The sequence below is a fragment of the Hippopotamus amphibius genome, chromosome 2 (assembly GCF_030028045.1).
Source record: "Hippopotamus amphibius kiboko isolate mHipAmp2 chromosome 2, mHipAmp2.hap2, whole genome shotgun sequence".
NCBI classification, from domain to species: Eukaryota; Metazoa; Chordata; class Mammalia; order Artiodactyla; family Hippopotamidae; genus Hippopotamus; species Hippopotamus amphibius.
The window spans coordinates 136,135,115-136,154,686 of record NC_080187.1 but is presented as its reverse complement, the minus strand read 5'-3'; the positions used below and the strand labels follow the sequence as shown (position 1 = coordinate 136,154,686).

Here is a 19,572-nt window from a genome sequence, read left to right as displayed (position 1 = left end):
GCTAGGTACAAGTTTATAAATTGAAAGACTGAAAGCATATATATGTTGTTAGTCTACTCTCTTCTCATTTCCCTCATTGCACTGAGATGTAAAACCACTCAAATTGCTTTTTCTTCACAGTTGAATTGTCTTTTCTCTCTAGCTGCTTGTGAATGTTTCTACTTCTTTTCCCAAGTATTTTTCAGTTCTACCATGACATTTTTAGGCCTAAATTCTTCTTTATTCTGATAAGGGTTTTTTGACTCTTCCTAAGTGATATATTTCAGCAATTCTGGAAAATCCTCAGGCATTTTATCTTCATATATTGCTTCCCCATTCTCTCATTAACCCTTTGGTCCATCAACACCCATCAGGCATATGTTAGACCTTCTTGTTTCTATCTTCCATGTCTTTTAACTTCTTACACATCTGTATCTTTGTTTCTCTCATCTACATTCTGAAGAATTTCTTTGGAATTATTTCTCAGTTCACTAATTTTCTCTTAAGCTGTTTTTAATCTATTAATAGAGCCAAGTGTTTAAATTTTATTCTCTCCACTTTATATTATTGCTTACCAATAATCTGGCTCAGATTCCATGGTCCATTTTAAAAAACAATTTCCTTGCCTTTTCTACCTTCATTATACTTGATTAGCAGTACCTTAGGTAAGCATGGCTAGAGAAAAACATACAGTGCCTCCTGACAGGTATATTACATTTCTATGAGCCATTCTCCTTTCCTCTCTCCTAGACTGTTTTATAACTTCTCTTCTGTCCTCAAACTCTTAACACCTTCTCCCTGTCCTTGCTCAGATCATGACCATGCTTGGCACAAGTGCTCATCTGGTGCTTTCTTGCCCCCACCACACCTGCCTATCCCCCTACCAGCATCTATGCCCGTATCCTCTGCTTCCTCTCCTGTGGTTATGAATCACTGAATTGTTGCTTCCTAAGACCAACCCTCCATCTGTGCACTGGATCCCACCCCTACCCACTGAATTAAAAATATTGTTCCAACTTTTCTTTCTTCTGTCTCCTACATCATAATTTTTCCTCCCTCTCTCTCCTGTATCATTGCTACACCCCCTGCCAGCTTCCACCCTATTTCTCTGCTCTGCTTTGTGACGAACTGTTTCATAGAGTTATCTCTACTCACTGTCTACAGTTCTCCTCTTTTCTCTTAAACTCACTCTTCTCTGATTTTTGTCTTATCAATCCAATCAGCTGCTCATTTCAAATCACCAATGACCAATTTTCAGTGACTGTCTTATTTAGGAAAGTATTGTTGCCCTCCTCTTTAAAAATCTTTATCTTGTTTTCTAGGACAGCTCAATCTCCTAGTGTATCTCTTTTTGCTCTGACTGCTCCTCAGTCTCCTTTTCTGATTCCTTTTAATCTTCTCCAACCCATAAATTTGTACTTTTCTAGGGATCACTACACTTCCAGGCCATTTCTCTCTACAGTTACGTCCTTGTTAAAATTATCCAGTCTGATATCTTTAAATACCATCTGGATGCCGGTAATATGCAAATTTGTGTCTCTAGCCCTAGCCTCTTTTCTGAACTCCAAACCTTCTATCCAGTGCCTACTCTCTGTCTCCACATAGATGTCTAATAGGTGCCTCAGACTCCCCTTCTCCAAACCTGCTCTTTCTACAGACTTTTACCTCTATTAATGAACCAATCTAGTCTTCCGGTTTGTCAAGCCCCACAACTTGGTGTCATCCTTGATGATTCCATTTTTATCTTCTCATTCAAATTGTCTGCAAATCCTCTTGGTCTACTTTCTAAATAGAGTTACGTGACCACTTTTCACTAATCGCACTGCCATCACCATGGTTCTAAACTACAGTTAACTTTATTTATCATTACAATAGCATCCTAAATGAAACCTGTGCTTCTACCCTGCCTCTTTATGGTATGTTCTCATAATGTACCAGAGTGACCTTTCTTTAATAGGAGTCAGACCATGTTGCTCTTCTGCTTACAACCTTCTGACAGCTCAACAACTCCCTCATAATAAACACCAAAGAACTTACAGCTATGGTCCAGGCCCCTTAGGACTGGCTCCTGTTCCTTTTTTCACCTCTTCCCTTTCTAACCCTCTTGCTCACTCTGCATCAGCCAAAGGGGGTCTCACTGTTCCTTGAACACAGTAGGTCTACTCCCATTTTTGGACCTTCGGATTTGCTGTTCCTTCTGACCGGAAACACTGTTTGCCTAGATTTGCACACTTCTCCAAGGGCTTCGCCCACATATTGCCCTTCTCAACAAGGCTTTCTCTAACCACTCCACATACAGTTGCAATCCCAGCCCCATTGCCTGGTATCCCTTCCTTACATTCCTGTTTTGCTTTCATCACCCTCGTCATGGCCATTCTTACCATCTGATGATATAGAATATATAGTTTACCTATTTATCAATCTCAGTCCCTAATCCCCAATATAATGTAAACTCTATGAAGACTGTTCTGTTGGTTGGTTGGTTGGTTTTGCTCACTAAATCATGTGGTTCATGGTAGGTGTTTAATAAATGCTAGACAGTCAATGTATGCATGAGGTAAAGCAGTGACAGAAAGATGGGGTTAGTGTGTTAGTACTCAGGGTCCCGGTGAGGAGGTCACACTTAAGAGCGAGGAAATGTTAAAGCAGTAGCTTTCTAAATGAGAGAAGGTTGTGTTCAAAGGCAAAATCCTGGACACCGTTTCATGTCTTGGGGTCTGCAAATAGTGCTACATGATTAGGAATCTGGGATGTGTGGTGGGTTTTGGCTTAGGAAATGCAGTCAAGTATCAGTCAGTTCAAGGAAGGTCTTAGATGTTAAACTCTGAGGGCTAAATGTCATAAGGTAGGCCAGGAAGTGATAGAAAACATTATTCAGATGAATGGACATGTTAAGACCTGGAGGTAGGTTTGTTGGGTTTTCCACTGTTTTGCTTTATTATGGTGGTACGTAAGGCATTTTTTTCCTCTTTTAATGACAATAAATCCAGGTATACTTTCTTTCTTTCTTTTTTTTTTTTAATAAATTTATTTATTTATTGGCTGTGTTGGGTCTTCGTTGCCGCACACGGGTTTTCTCTAGTTGCGGTGAGCGGGGGCTACTCTTCGTTGTGGTGTGCGGACTCCTCATTGCCATGGCTTCTCCTGTTGTGAAGCACAGGCTCTAGGTGTGTGGGCTTCATTAGTTGCAGTACATGGGCTCAATAGTTGTGGCTCACAGGCTGTAGAGCGCAGGCTCAATGGTTGTGGGGCATGGGCTTAGTTGCTCCTCGGCATGTGGGATTTTCCTGGAGCAGGGATCAAACCTGTGTCCCCTGCATTGGCAGGCGGATTCTCAACCACTGTGCCACCTAGGAAGCCCCAATCCAGGTATACTTTCTTGAGAAGGGACCGCTTACTGATTTGTTGTCATAGAAATGAACTTGTATGTGGTCAAATTAAAAACAAAGTGTTTTCTCTTTGTTTAACCCTTGAGTTTTTTGGATCGGAAGTAGCATCGCTTGTTTCACCTTTACTCAGTACCTTTATTCTAAAATAATATGTGTGTGTGAATCTTCCCCCAAACTGTGCCTGGCATCTACAGAATGGTTGTTCATAGAAACTGATTATTTAAGAGACACTGTTTTCAAATGTCTAGATTTAATCTTTATTGTAACAAAAGAACTGCTTTTCACAGTATTCTGAAAGGTGTGTGTGTGCTTCTCTTTCTCATTTTCTTTGTCACAGGGGCCACACCAGTGGTTTTCACAGAAAGTTAGGCCCCTCTTCATATTTGTCAAATGAAACATCTTCCAAATCCCTGAATATTCATTCGAAGTCATTGGGCTTTAAAGCAGCAGTGCCTTAACCAAACTAAATCAGCTGACCCTTCCTTTATGCTGTTTTTCCGTACAATTTTAACCCAGAGGTCTGGTAAGGAAGGTGGATATTTGGTTAATTTTCGTCTGTTTTTCTTCTAAAATCAGTTCTGCTTTTATAATAATTTTATCTTAAGCCTTAATTGACTTTATGAAATGAATCTTGACCTATTTATTTTATTCCTTAAAATTCAGTGTTTAGTTGGGAATGTAGGAATGGGTAACTTAAAAAGTAGATTTTCCATTAGCTGAAACTGGATATAGAAGTTTCTCAAAGATTTTTTTTTTTTTACCGCAAGTGAACATTTTTTGTTATTACGTGCTTAATGTTTATATGCTATCTTAAGTTATCTTATGTCATTCTACTACAAAGTAGACAGGCAGTTTGACATCACCTAGTTAATCTGACCAATGTTGGGTCCAAGTTATACTCTGAATAATGATCATATTGAGTGTCTCCCCAAATCTTTGTGGTATGCTTAGTAATTTATGAGAAAAACATAAAATAATCCAGGATTTTGGATGAGCACCCGTAACATAATATATGTATATACTTTTTTTCCAATGAGGATCTTGATTCCATTATTGAATTTCTGTTAAACATTATGAACAATGTATAGGTCACAAATGGTGAACACTATATACTCACACTTTGTATGTTTGTTTCATTTGTTTTAACAAATGCAGTGGTTTTGAGTTATTCAGAGACTGGACTTCATTTAATCGAGCTATTTCCTAGTCTTAAACCTACTCTCAAGGGACAGAAGGACAAAACTTGAAAATAATTTTAAATGAGTAGATCCTAAAGTATTTGCGAAAATAGCCGTGGTATTGTATTTGATATCCCAAGTTAACTACCTTATAGTGAGGCATCCTCTTGGATGTGTAGGAGATATTTAATAATTGGTTGGTTGGTTGGTCAGTTTTATAGACCACTTCATAATGAAACCTGAGAAAAATGTAGCCTGATTTGTTCTTTAAAACTCTTTGTGACAAAAGCTAATATCCTTCTCAGCCCTACCTAAACAATATCTAGAGGATTTGTTCAAGAGAAATGTTCGTTGATGGGAATGCTAAGTTCCTTGATCACAGCTACCTTGGAACCACTGACTCTCTAAGATAGTATTTCTGTTTTTAGGATTCCCCCCAGGAAAACGCAAAGTGCCTTTATGAATCATTTTTCCTCATCTGAGATTTGACATGATTACATTCTTCATATCTAATTTTATAAAAATTATGGCAAACACATTTTGGGGTAGAAAGTAAAGAAATATTTGTAGCTGAAGATTTGAAATAATTTCTTATAGTTCCGTTTTGGGGGAAGGTACAGATGTGTTCACCGTTGCATCTGCATCATGGAACATAGGAAAACCTGCGTGGTGGGGTGAGAAGCTTCCTTGGTGTCAGAGAAATCAAGCTTCACTGATTCTGACATTTTATAGGTGGTTCTGTTTTGATTCTGAGTAGTTGTTCCCTTGAATGGATATATTATATTCACTTGGTGGACATTTGGATTATTGCCAGTTTTGTCCTTGTTTGGAATAAAGCTACTATGTTCTGAACATTTGTGCACAAGTCTTTGTGGGTTGTATGTTACATATCTAAGAGTGAGAAGGCTTGAATTACAGAGGTGTATGCACAACTTTTTGAAGAACAGCCATGTGGTTTCCCAAATCAGTTATTTTGTATTCCTACCAGAGTGCATAAGACCTCCAGTAATGTTCCACACTGTCAACAGTTTATCTTGTCAGTTTTGTGGTTTTTTTTTTTTAATTTTAGCCTTTCTAATATGTGCTATTTCATAGGGGTTATTTGCATTTTCCTGATGGATAATCAAGTCGGATATCTTTCCATGTGCTTTTAGATATTCATATAGATTTGTGTGTGTGAAGAATCTCGTCAAATATTTTGCCAATTTTTATTGAGTTGTCTTCTTACTAAGTTGTAAGAATTCTTTGTATATTCCAAATATATTTTTTCTTTCAATATACGTATAGAAAATATTTTCGCCCATTTTGTGACTTTTTTTTTTCGTTTCTTAACTGTCTTCCAAAGAGCAAAGGAAGAATAATTTCAATAAAGTTTCTTTTTTCTTTTATTTACATTTCTTTGTTGTGCTTTCTGTGTCCTAAGAACTCTTTGGCCTGCCCTCCTCTATGCCAAAGTTTTTCTCATGTTTATTCTAGAAGTTTTGAAATTCTAGCATTTACTTTTAGATAGTATGATTTATTTAGAGTTAATTTCTATATATGGTAAGTGGTAAGGGTTAGTGTTCCTTTTTTTCCCCACACATATATCCAATTGTTCCAGGACGATTTGTCGAAAAGGCTCTCATTTCTCCCTTTGAATTACCTTGGCAATGTTCTTAAAGATGAATTAATTACATATATGTGGATTCTATTTTCTGTTCCATTACTATAGCTTTATAATAAACTGTATTAGGTATAGTATAAGCTTTACTTTTTAAAATTGCTTATGATTATGCTATACCATTTAGATTTCAATATATTCAGAAGCAGTCATCAATTTCTATAAAATTGGGATGGCTTGCATCTCTGAATCAGTTTGTGAGGAACTACTGTTTTAACAGTTTTGAGTCTTATAATCCAGGAACTCGTGGCATTTCTCTCCACTTCTTTACATATTCTGTAATGTTCCTCACTAATATTTTATAATTTCCAATGACGAGATCTTACATTTTGTGAATTTTATTACCATATATTTTATGGAAATCTTAAATTCTATTTTCCAGATTTTTGCTGCTAGTATTAAAAACAGAATTGATTTCTTTTAATAATCTCTTTTATATATATATTTATTTATTTTATTTATTTATTGGCTGCATTGAGTCTTCGTTGCTGCACACGGGTTTTCTCTAGTTGCTGCGGGCGGGGGCTACTTTTCATTGTGGTGCTTGGGCTTCTCACTGTAGTGGCTTCTCTTGTTGCAGAGCACAGGCTCAATAGTTGTGGCGTGTGGGCTGAGTTGCTCCATGGTTATGTGGAATCTTCCCATAGCATGGCTCGAACCTGTGTTCCCTGCATTGGCAGGCGGATTCTTAACCACTGCACCACCTAGGACGTCCCAGAATTGATTTTTTTTAAATTAATTAATTTATTTATTTATTTTATTGGCTGTGTTGGGTCTTTGTTGCTCTGCGCGGGCTTTCTTTTTAGTTGCAGTGAGTGGAGGCTACTCTTCGTTGTGGTGCGCAGGCTCCTAATTGCCGTGGCTTCTCTTGTTGCCGAGCACAGGCTCTAGGCACATGGGCTTCAGTAGCTGCAGCACATGGGCTCAATAGTTGTGGCTCACGGGCTTAGCTGCTCCGCGGCATGTGGGATCTTCCTGGAGCAGGGATCGAACCCGTATCCCCTGCATTGGCAGGCGGATTCTCAACCACTGCGCCACCTAGGAAGCCCCAAAATTGATTTTTAAAAAGTAACTTTATACCCTGTGACTGCTGGATTGAATTGTTGTATCTAGGATTTGCTTTGTAGATTCCTTAAGATTTTCTATGTCAGGTCATCAGTAAAAAGAGACAGTTTTTGCTTTTCTCCTTTCTGATACTTACGCCTTTTGTTTTATTTATTTTCCTTCATTGCAATGGCTAGAACATTCAGTCCAGTACTGAATAGGAGTAGTGACAGCAGACATCCCTGCCTTGTTTCCAATTTTAGAAGGAAATCATGCAGTCTTCTACATCACAGAATCATTTTGTCTGTTCTAGAACTTCACCTAAATGGAATCATGCAGTATGTGCTCTTTTTTGTATGAGACTTCTTTCACTCAGTGTTTTTTTGAGATTTATTCATGTGGTTGCATGCCTAAATAGTTTCCTTCTTACCATGTATTGATTTTTTTAAAAATCAGCTTCTCAAAGCATAATATACGTACAACAAACTATTGCCAAATATGGTCAAATATGATAACTGTAGGATTTTTGTAAGTGTCCTTTATCAGATTGAGGAAATTCCTTCTATTCATTGTTTGTTAATAGTGTTGAATTCTGTCAATATTTTTTCCTCATCTGTTGAAATAAGTGTTTTTTCTCCTTTCTGTCAATGTGGTGAATTACATTGTTTTATAATGTGAAGCTAATCTTACATTCTTGGGACATATTCTACTTGGTCACACTATAGTATATATATTTCATATATTCCCTGATTTGGTTTGCTATTATTTTTTTAAGGAATTTTGCATCTTTGTTCCTGTTGAATATTTGCCTGTAATTTATTTTGTCATAACGGCTTTCTCAGAGTTTGTTAACAGGGTAATACTGGCTTCATAAAATTAATTGTGAAGTGTTCCTTCCAATATCATGTTCTTCTTTGAATGTCTGATAGAATTCAACAGTGAAAGCATTTGTACCTGAATTTATCTTGGGGGGCACATATGTTCAATTTTTGTTAAGTCGTATTTTTCAATAAATTTTTCCTTTTTTTTAAGTGGTCAGAGTTTTTGCCATAGAATTATTCATTTTATTCTCATCTCTACCTTTTATGCCTGCAGTGTTTATTCCATTAACATGCGATGTAATTATCGATATGTTGAATATAGGTTATCATTTTATTATTTTCGTATTTGCCTACTATGTTTCTTATTGCTATTTTGCTTTTCTTACCCTTTAGAATTCCATTTTAACTCATCTGTTGACTTTTTATCTATTCTTCCCTGCTTGTTCTTTAGTGATTGTTTTGGGGATTAATACACATGTGTGCAAGTATTATTCGTGTGTTTGTATGTGTGTGTGTAATCTCCCCTTAACTTTTTTTTATTTAAATAAAAATTTTTTTTTATTTATTGGCTGCGTTGGGTCTTTGTTGCTGCGTGCAGGCTTTCTCTAGTTGCGGCGAGCGGGGGCTTACTCTTTGTGGCGGTGCGCAGGCTTCTCATTGCTGTGGCTTCTCTTGTTGCAGAGCATGGGCTCTAGGCGTGTGGGCTTCAGTAGTTGCAGCACGTGGGCTCAGTAGTTGTGGCACACGGGCTTAGTTGCTGCACAGCATGTGGGATCTTCCCGGACCAGGGCTCAAACCCGTGTCCCCTGCATTGGCAGGCGGATTCTTAACCACTGAGCCACCAGGGAAGCCCCTCCCCTTAACTTTTAACAATTAATTTGGGATTAATGTTGTATTGCTTCACCTGAAATATAGAAATACTGCAACTCATTTAAGTCCACCTATCCCTATCCTCCTCTCTATTTTAGTTTTCATGTGTATTACATGTTAATTATAATCCCACCAAGATAGTGCTATAAGCATAGCTTTAAACAGTTATATGGATTCTAAAGGAAATAAAAGAAAAAAGTCTTTTATATTTACCTATGTAGCTACCATTTCTGATGTTCTTCATTTCTTCCTGAAGTTTGAGTTCCATTTGGTTTCATTTTCCCTTATTCTGAAGAGCTCCTGTGGCTTTTATTATTGTGAAGCTATGCTGGTGAAAAATTATTTTAATTTTCACTTATCTAAATCTTTATTTCTTCTTCATTCTTGAAAGATGTTTTCACTGGATATAGAATTCTGGGTTGACAGTTTTTGTTTTTGTTTTTGCTTTCACCTAACACTTTAAAATTGTTATTGTACTGTCTTGCCTTCTTGGTTTCTGATGAGAAATCCATGGCCATTCAAGCAGTTAAGCTCATGTACATAATGTCATATTTCTTCTTTTTTTAAGAACTTCTATTGAGATATCATTGACATACAATAAACTGCATATATTTAAAGTGTATAATTTGATATATTTTTCCTTATTAGTAAAGTATATATGACAATCCCAGTCTCCCAGTTCATCCCACCCCAACCAATGTCGTGTTTCTTAAGTTGTTTTAAAGTTTCCTTAATATTTTTCTTTTTCAGAACATGACTATGATATATATACCTAAGCCTGGTTTTCTTTAAATTTATTCTGCTTGGGGTTCTCTAGGAAGTGTTCAGCCATTAGTTATTTACATATTTTTTGTAACGTCTCTCTTTTTCTGAGATTCTAAATACCTGTGTATTTTGAAATTATCCTGTGAGCCACAGATAGTCCATTTTTTCCCAAACTCTTTTCTCTTTTTCAGATAAGGTGATTTGTTTTGATATATCTTCGTGTTCCCTAACTTTTTCTTTTTAATTTTGTCCTGAACATATCCACTGATTTTTTTTTTAATTTCAGATATTGTATGTTTTAGTTGGACAATTTTCCCTTTTATTATTTTTTGCTTATATTTACTAACTTTTTATAAATTCATTTTCCTTCACCTCATTGTGCATATCTTTAATAGGTGGTCTAAAGTTCTTACCTGATAATTTTAACATATAATTTACCTTGAAGTTGACATCTGTTGTTTGCCTCTTCCTTGAAAATGGATGACATTTTCCTGACTCTTTGTATGTCAAGTGATTTTGAATTGTATCTTAGAGATTATCAGGTTATGTGATAGATAGACAAAATTATCCTGCATTCTTTCAAGTAAGGTTGATTTTATTTTTTAAGAAGGCATTTAGACTCAAGCTGCACATTTGGTCATACCTGCTATGGGTAGCAGCTTTGATCCCAATTCAAATTGCTTTGAGTCTGCCCCACATGTGTGAAAGAGACTGTAGCAGAGTTCACATACAGAATTTGGGATTTTCCTTTGCTTACTGTCTCCTCGCAGTGTACTTGTACATTCTCTGGTGGCCCTGATTGTCACTGACCCCTTTGGTTGTATCCTTCATTCAGAAAGATGGCAAATTTTTCTATTGCGTTTTAACCAACTAGTACCATCTCTTTGTCTGCTGCTGCTCTTGAGTCAAAGATGCAAAAAACTTTGAAGTGACCCCTTGCAGATATGAGTTCTTTTTGCAAGGTTTCAACTTACCTGCAAAATTTAATAACTCTGTATCAGACTGTCAGATAATTGGTCTCCCCTCCCCTCCCAAGGGTTTCTAGTTGTTTTTGCTAGAAGATGTTGTTAGGAAATCAGTCCTTCATTACAGAAGTAGGAATTAAACATTGATTTTAGAAATGTTTCTAAAGATACTAGTGTTTCACTCTAAAAGAGTTTCAAGCCCTTTGAATGGATAGTTAAATGTGGCTCTTTTTTTTTTTTGGAAAACACTTTCTGGGCTTACTTACCTGTACCTGGTGGAGGCAAGTATTCTGGCAAATGAAGTGTTTGTCTAACGCAGCTGTCCCTCTAGTATGGGTTGATATACAAGTAATTTTGTTGAAGACATTTTATAAGTAGTTGTTGATGAAGAAAATAAATCAAAAATATGTTGTTTCCTATTTTTTCTCAATAGTTTTAGGTTGGCCTCTTTTTACTTGAAATTATATTTTTAGTGATTTAAAAGAACAGTAAAACCCCACTTATCCAGTAAATAGACATTAAGAAACAGAGTAACCCGTTAGGACACTGTTAAAACCTCTAATCCTAAAAGAGCTTTAAGAATAAGGAAAGGGAAATAGGAAACAGTGAAGCAAATCACTAGTTTTACATAGTAGAAAAGTTGCTGTACCATTTTCTCTACTTTTCTCTTTGTTGTCTATAATAAAACAAAACAAGACAAAAAAAAAAAAAAACGGAACCTTTAAAAAGCTAGAAAGTTACAGAACAATATATATTATGAAATAATGAGAGAAAGTTGATAAAGCACCCCAAATTAATAGACTGGGAGATGACAGCAGTATAATAATTTGCAATGAGTCGAAAAGTATTTCAAAAATTCTATACTTATTAAAAAAAAGTCTAGAGTTTTAACACTAAAACAAAACATAACATATAGATCAGAAGGCTAAAGAAAAATGTCGTGATTTGCAGTTTATATGATTTTTCCACACCAGATCTCCAAAACGATATTATTGCAATCTCCTACAAATAATGAGGGCTCAGAAATAATGGGAGCAACATATAAATCAGTGCCAACTAAAGTATATAAATTTGAAAATGGCCCCATTTGTAATAGTATCAAAACTCTGAGGTTACTTACAAAAAATAATAAAACGTATGGAAAATCATTATGGTGAAAGTAAAAAAGATACTTTGAGATACATAAAAGAAGTCCTGAGTATAGGGAGAAATAGTCTTTATAATTCAGAAGGTCAATATCAGGATGTCATTTCTGTCTGAATTGATATTTACATTAAAGGCTATCTCAATAAAAATTTCACCAAGAATTTTATAGAATGTTGCAAATTGATTTTTAAATACATGTAGAAGGATAAAGGGCAAACAAGGATCCAGGATAATTTTGGAAGTGAAGTAATAGGGACTTGCCCACGTAGGTATCATCTGGTTAATAAACTGCTGTTTAAAAGTGTGGTCTTGGTGAACGAACAGTGATATAATTCAATGCAAGGGATGAGAGGGTCTGTAAACAACTCACACAGTCATGTGGGAAGCTGATGTGTGACAGGAGTGGGAATGTAGATCTGTGAGCAAAGTACGGATCTCTGTGGTAATCTACTTCTAAAAGTTGACTGTACTCAATATTTCATGATACTATAACCTGTAAGGGAAAATAATATGAAAAAAAAGATAGATAGATTAATGTATAACTGAATCACTTGGCTGTACACCTGAAGCTAACACAACATTGTAAATCAACTATGCTTCAGTTAAAAAATAAAAATAAAAGTTGGCTATCTGTGAGGATGAAGTTCAAATCGGATGCTTGTTTCCAACTACCAACCAAAAACGTTTTACACACACGCACGCACACAATTATCTTTTGGAAGAAAACACAAGGAAATTGCTTTATCACCTCAGGGTAGCATATGATTTCTTAAATAGAATATCGAACAAGGCAAAAAATCCTAAAGTGGAAGATTAATATGTTTGACTATATTGAAAAAGAAAACCACTGTTTCAACCTAAGTTTTCATTGATTAGAGAGTATAATGTAAAACTTGCAGAACATTCATTGGAATGAGGTACCATAGATCAGGTAAAATTAATATGCTTGATTTATACATACACCATCAATAGATCTATAAAACATAGTATTGAATAAAAAAATTCCTGAATGATCTCAACATTTTGATACTGTTTGTGTTATTTCTAATATAAACCTTAGGTCTCCTCAAGTGTCAAAGATTCACACTGATCATCATTTTCTTGTGGCCATCTAGCCTCAAAATTGGAAGATTTTAAGGTTTTTATCGGTAAACAACACGGTCATACTGTATAGCACAGGGAGCTATATTCAATATTCTGTCACAAACTATACTGGAAAAGAATATGAAAAAGAATATGAGTCCTTTTGCTGTACAAAAGAAATTAATACAACATTGTAAATCAACTATACTTCAATAAAATTAAGAAAAACTTTTTAAAGACTTTGGAAAACTGAAATTTTTATCCAAAATATTTGAATTTTTCAACGTTGGCAGCCTGTTTGAAAAGTAATCATTCTCTCTCGTTCAGATAAACCTCACTCTTGGCAAAATTTGGCCTGTGGCTGGCCTTTTCGTGACCTCTGGATTTTCCATACTTCTTTACCTAAATTCTGGTACATTGAATCCAACAGCAAAAAACTGAATAAGGTTGATGGGGTAATGAGGTTTCCAAATATGGGAACTCTATTCCAGAGTGTGACGGGCCACTTCATTTCTCTGTCTTCTTTATTCTATTACCAGTTCTAAAACTGTGTTAATCATCGTGTGTGTGTGTGTGTGTGTGTGTGTGTGTGTGTGTGTGTGTGTGTGTTTTAACCTGTTTGGAACTATGCGAGAGTCCTGGGTTTGATCACCGTAAGTCAATGAGTAGGAATTGAAGATTGCTCCCGTACTGTTTTTTCAAGCAGTCTTTGTTTTCCAATCAGGTGTTTTTAATCACTGTCTGGAATTTTGAACTATACATGATCCCGCTGGCATTATTGCTCCTCTTTGTCTACAATTTCATCGGACCCATGAGAGGGAAGGTTGGCAGCATCCAGGACAGCCAGGTGAGCAAGGATTCCAATAGTTCTGACATCTGACTAGAGAGAAAATGTGTTAACAATAAACCACCACCACCAAATCATGACCCGAGTCAACTGCATTTGAGATTTGAGGAGCAACACTGCCCATGCATTCATGTTACAGGGAAGGTATTTATCACGTGTAATCTGGAGTCTTCCTTCTAGAGCATCTTGTGTTCCTGAGTCTTGGCCTGCCTTCTTAGCATGAGTGAGACATCTGGTTCTTGGTCAGCATTTCCATGCAGGCAGCACACGTCTGGGTGCCCATCTGGCTCTCCGTAAGGTTCCTGGGAATAAGATTCTCAATCACTGGAAAAAAGCCTTTGGTGGCTCCTTGAACCCCTTCAGGGCACACGCAACTGGGAGGCTGCCTCAGGCCTCTCCATATTGTTATCCTGTGCAGTGTTCTCCTCTAGGCTGAAACCTCAGGGGATGCTCTGAAGCTTGCCAATTCCCAGGGACATCAGAGACTGGGTGGGCGTGGGCCCCTGTATTCTTGAGTGCCCAAGTTTTTGTTGCAGTTCTCAAACTCACCATGGTATTCAAGGAAGCACAGGCAAGGCCTCTTCTCAAAGACATTCCCCAGCCTTTACTTTTCTTACTTCTTCTTGAACTCTCCCTCCCCCACCCCTCTTATCCCAGCCTGTAGACTCTTTGTCTGCTCTGGGTTAGAGGGAACTTGTATTTTAGATTTGCTTTATGATATAATCTTGGCATTTCAGATTCAAGAACCAAGTTCTTAAAATAAAAACTGAAGGTCTTGAGACTTGATAACATCCTTCAGAAGATTCACCTCCGCATTGGGTTTTCTAAGATTCAAAAGCTGACCATCTTCACCTATTCTTCCTTATAATGTTTTGATTATTAAAAAAAATTGTCTCTGAAATAATGGATATTTAAGGAGTGTTTCTGGTTTCATTTGGGATGGAAGGATGTGCGTGTCATGGCAGGGAGTAAAACCTCAGACAAATTCAGATTTCTGTTCTGTTTGGTTTTTGATTGTGTAGTGCAGTAAGCAAGTGCGTATATCAATAATGAGGAGTCTGAAGATGCTAGAACTAACTAACAAATAAATAGCTTTAAAGTACAAATGTATGTAAGGTACTAAGTTTCACAGAGGTACAGATGAGGGAAAGTTTTACAGAGAAACAGCTGTTGTAAAAGTGCTGTGTCAACGAACATTTTTACAATTGTAATCAGATTTCATTTTTCCAGCTATATATAGATGTATATGTTTATAGCATGTTATATATGTGTGTGTGTATGTAAATATGGGTACATACGTGTACTTGTGTGTATATGCCTATAAATGTGTGTGTGTGTGAAGTGTTTTTAATTTACTAAACATTTTCTAATTCATTGCCTAATTTAATCTTGGTAACATTAAGGAGTCAAGAGCTACTGTTTTTGTTTCTTGCTTGATGAAACTAAGATTCAGAGTGGCAAAGTGATTTGCTCAAGTCACACAGCAGAACAGTGCTGGAACAATGTCTCCAGCTGAAGACTCTGTCTCAAGATGAAGACTAATAATTACAGTGTTTTTTCCTCCCGTAACATGTTTTCATTGCATGCACGTTCATGCATTTGTGTTCATGAAACATGCTTGTTGCCAACATTGAATAGGTTAATTCTCCAGCATCAGGAAGTGTCCCACAGACTGCTAGGTGGAGCTCCTAGGGATGCTGGGAGGTAATCCAGTACCAGCCCTGAAGAAATTGCTCAGTGGTTTATGGAGGATAGCAGAGTACTCTCTGGATACTTGAGAGTTACTCCCTTATACAAGCATCATACTGACCATGTGTTTTTCTATTGGAACAATGGCATCTAATTAGCATGCCTGACCTTTGCAAGGTTAAGCAGAAAGGTAAGTGTCCAAGCTGAAAAGAGACTCTGGTTTTCTATACCCCGCGTTCTTTCGGAGCTACCAAATCATTGGATTGTGTACCAATACATGCTAACTTTTACATGTAGCAGTGGTAGGATTCAAACGTACCTGTGAACTAGCCAAGATTTCTAAATGAATCTGAACAAGCCTGTGTGCAGCACAGCTGGTGCTGGGTCCCCTGAACTAAAGGCGGGCCCTCCTTTAGTTCAGGTCTGAGCCTTGAGTTTCCTTCCCTCACCTGCCCCGCACCAGCCCTGAAGCCCAAGGAAGACAAGAAGGCCATAGAGAAACCTGTAACTGATTCTTGAGATTGATTACATTCAGACTAATGCATTTTCGACTGTCTAATGTTTCGGTAATGGCCCCAGAGGAAAAGTGCAGTCATTACAATGAGCCCGGCACAAACAGAGTATGGTGTTCTCAGCCTTAACACAACAGCTGCTTCATTTGTCAGAATAAGAACAAAACTGTTTACAGAAAGTACAACTCAGCAATGCATTTTTAAAGCTGGCTGCCTTCAAAGGGCACTTGCCTAATAGCTTTATTTATAGTTAACAGTTTTACGTAGCTTATGCATGTTGCTTACAACCTTGCCACAGCCTCCCTTAACGTTAAAAGTGTCCTTTTTAAAGAGGTTACAGTGTATTTTAAAAAGACTTGTTTCAGTGATGTAGGAAAACTTTAGCATGGGTATGCCTTTTATTTGTAGTTGGTAGTTTCGGTTGACAGTTTATTCACAAATTGTGGGTAGTTTCGGTTGACAGTGTATTCACAAATTGTGGGTTTTCCTTGCAGGAGAGCACGGACATAGATGAGGAGGAGGATGAAGATGACAAGGTGGGTGTGCTCGAGAAAGGACACAAAGGGGAGCATGAACGCTTTCAGCAGAAAGTGTTCTAGCTGGTTGAATCAAACTTCTTTTTGTTTGTTTTTGTTTTTGTTTTGTTTTGTTTTACTACTTTAGGGCGACCAGTATAGTGATCTTCTTGTAATGTATAAAGGGTATCCCTTTTCAAGATTTTTTAAATGAGGATGTAAAGGAGCGAAATGTAACAAATAACTGAAATGTTATAGAAGCATCCCTCTAGGAGGCCTGTCATTTGAGGCAAAGATTAGCCTTCCCCTTGGTGGATGAAAGGTAGATGAAAGGTAGCCCAGGAAGTCAAAAGTAAATCAAGTGCAGTTGCTGTTCCTTTAGGCTCATGTCTGCACTCTGCGGGGTGGTCACCTGCTTCAGAACCTGTCACTTGCCCAGCTGTTGCTGGCAACGTTTTCAACTCTGCGTCTGTGTACATCTGTCCTTTCTCTCCTCCTGGGAGAATCTCTCAAATCTGCTGCTTTTGTTGTCATTACGCTTTCAGACAAACCTTCTGGAATAAAATAGAAAAAAAAGTGAAATGCCAAATGAGATGCTACTAGCTTCACGGCCGCCCAGTCCCCTAGAACCTGTGGGTCTACGGGCCTGGGGTGATAGTGTGTAGAAGGCTAACAGGAGAGGAAAGGGGTGAAAAGGGGGAAACTTAAGAGTTAAGTATCCAATATAAAATGTGCAGAAAATAGAAACAAAATCAAAAATACTAACTCCATGACACAGACAGCCTTAAAATTAATTGAGCAAGCCAGATGGTTTGCGCATTTGAAGGAAGTTGGACAGATTACAGAGTAAATCTTATTTGTTGTGCTAAAATGATCATTAATAGCAAAATAATAAAGTATAATTTTTTAAAAGAGAATTGACCCTTTTGAGTATGAAGGTCCCACAATGTAACTTTCTTGTTGATGAATTGACTTGAGTGGCTTCCGAGTGATATAACTCCTTGAACCTTAAAAATAGTCATAGTTAAGCTAACGTGCGTAAGGGGACATTTCACCAAAGGAAACACAGGTATTAATGAAATTATTTTAAACACACATTAGGCATCATATCAATTTTATTAATCAGAGTTTGAAAGTGAAGATTTCTTTCTCTTTGACCAAGTCTTTGTAAACGAGCCACCCGTGGAAGAGGATGTCATCCACCCTTGAGAGACAATTGTGACTGTGGGACTTTGTCCCATCTGATAAAGGAGACATCTAACAGAAAGGTCATGAATGAAAAACGTGGTGTCTAGTGAACTGTCAGGTGACAAATTGGGCCATGAAAGTTGAGAGCAGTAGTTGTTACCGTCTAACCTTTCATTGCGATGCCTCAAGGGCTGTCTAGGGGCCTGGGAGTGTGGAGGTGGAGCCATTTGGGCTGTGCCTCAAGCCTTTCTGGGAAAGGATAACAGAGTTGGAACCACAGCGTCTACATGGATGAGCCTGGGAGCTCTTTCATTCATCCAGGCATGGCCCTCCATGCAACAGATGCATCAGCCTGTGTGCCACACTGAGGACGTTGGCTCTGGGGTTCTCCGTGTCTCCTCCAGGGCAGTTCCATTCTTGAATTACTTTGATTGCAGTATGTTTGTAAGGCCTTTAATAGCCCCGTGTGGCCGTGTTTGTTTTGCTTCCTCGATTGCATATTTCTGTGGAAACTTCTAGAGGAATAAGTCTGAGATGAAATGTTGACTTTCGTTTATGCCTCTTTATGCCTTGAACCCAGGCCTTCTGTTGTGAGGGGACTCTGGCAAACTTTGCAGTCCTTTTCCACATCTCTGCACTCTCACTTCTCTAAGATACGTAAACTGGAGCGACTTTCAACTTGAAGACTTTGGGGGCCCACCTCCCCCTATATATTATTACACTTCATCATTTCTGCTCCATGGAGAGCAGCCTCCACGCCTGGCATGGGTCCCTTAAGCGCACAGGCCCTGGGCCACTCCCCTCCACAGTGTGCTGACTCCAAGGGCTTCCCCACAGCGCCCTGCCCTTCTGGCTTCTGTTGTGTGTCCGACATGACAGACGGGCTTCTGGGAACTGTTAACACACCCAGTGAGAGATGAATTGTTTACAAATTATAAACACACAGCCGCCTCCTTCCAAACCAGAAGAGGAGAGGAACTCCTTTCTACCCAAACGATCCGTCTTGAAAGTGACACTCCTTAATTGCCAGCACCCCTTCCCACCAAATACCATCACGGACAACTGTAGAAGATGAAAGCACACCGGGGCCCCTTGGCACAGCTTCCTCGGGAGATGGACGCATTCCTGTATCCTGCCCGTCTCCGATGCACAGACCAGGACACGGCCTGGGGTCTGTCATCCTTTTATTGTCTGGAACAGGGGTGGTTGTAAAATGACATCACTCTAGCCTCTTGCTTCTTCTCATTGTTAAAAGTCCATGGTAATGACCTGTATTTTTAGAAGCCAAATTTGACTCCACAATTTTGCCTTCCTTTCTTTTGTGGACTTTCAGTTACAATGTAGAACTTTCAGGTAACTAGTTTTTTTGGCTTTTAGGAAACTAAAGGTACAAACTAAACTTTGAAGAGAGGAAATCTTTCTTTCTTGTACCTGATGGCCCCACACAAGAAATTGCTTGTTACGAGTACAGTTTGCTGGGGACCTCAGAACAAACAGATAATGGCTAAGTTCAGCCAAGAGCAATCAGATGACATTTCCTATTTGTATTAGATTCCTTATGTGGAATTCTTCTATGCGGACCTTATTTGTACGGATGGATTACAATGAAAATTGCATTAATTTTCTACACAGTAAAGGTCAGTAATTGAAGCGTGAACCAAGAAACTATTGTGTAAAATGCTGTATCCCATATTTAGGAAAGGTCAAGCAAAGCAATAATGTCTTGTTTTCATTGCAGAAGGTATAAATACTTGCCTTCAAGTTTCTTTTTTCCAGCCCAACAATCACTTATAAAGAATATTTCAGCATTTACCATTAACATCAGGAAGAAAGAATCATAAGAACATGTAATAAAAAAAAAAAAACCTGCCTCTTGCTATCATCTAGAAACTGTATCGTGATGTCTGCATTGTGGGTTGGT

The 19,572-nt window shown here is 37.9% G+C and overlaps 1 protein-coding gene across 7 annotated transcripts in view; it reads left to right on the top strand.

Annotated features, from left to right (window-relative positions):
• MCTP2 (multiple C2 and transmembrane domain containing 2) overlaps positions 1–19,572 on the top strand; it is a 235,841-nt gene that overhangs the window by 182,718 nt on the left and 33,551 nt on the right. For 5 of the 7 annotated variants that reach the window (XM_057721324.1, XM_057721326.1, XM_057721325.1 and 2 more), the window contains 2 exons: positions 13,625–13,747; positions 16,443–16,484. The exons of 1 other annotated variant lie outside the window; for it this stretch is intronic. In XM_057721324.1, the coding sequence (XP_057577307.1) occupies positions 13,625–13,747; positions 16,443–16,484 (165 nt within the window). Of the gene's footprint in view, positions 1–13,624; positions 13,748–16,442; positions 16,485–18,231; positions 19,238–19,572 lie in introns of those variants that run through there. One more of the 7 variants, XM_057721329.1, reaches the window with a different exon arrangement.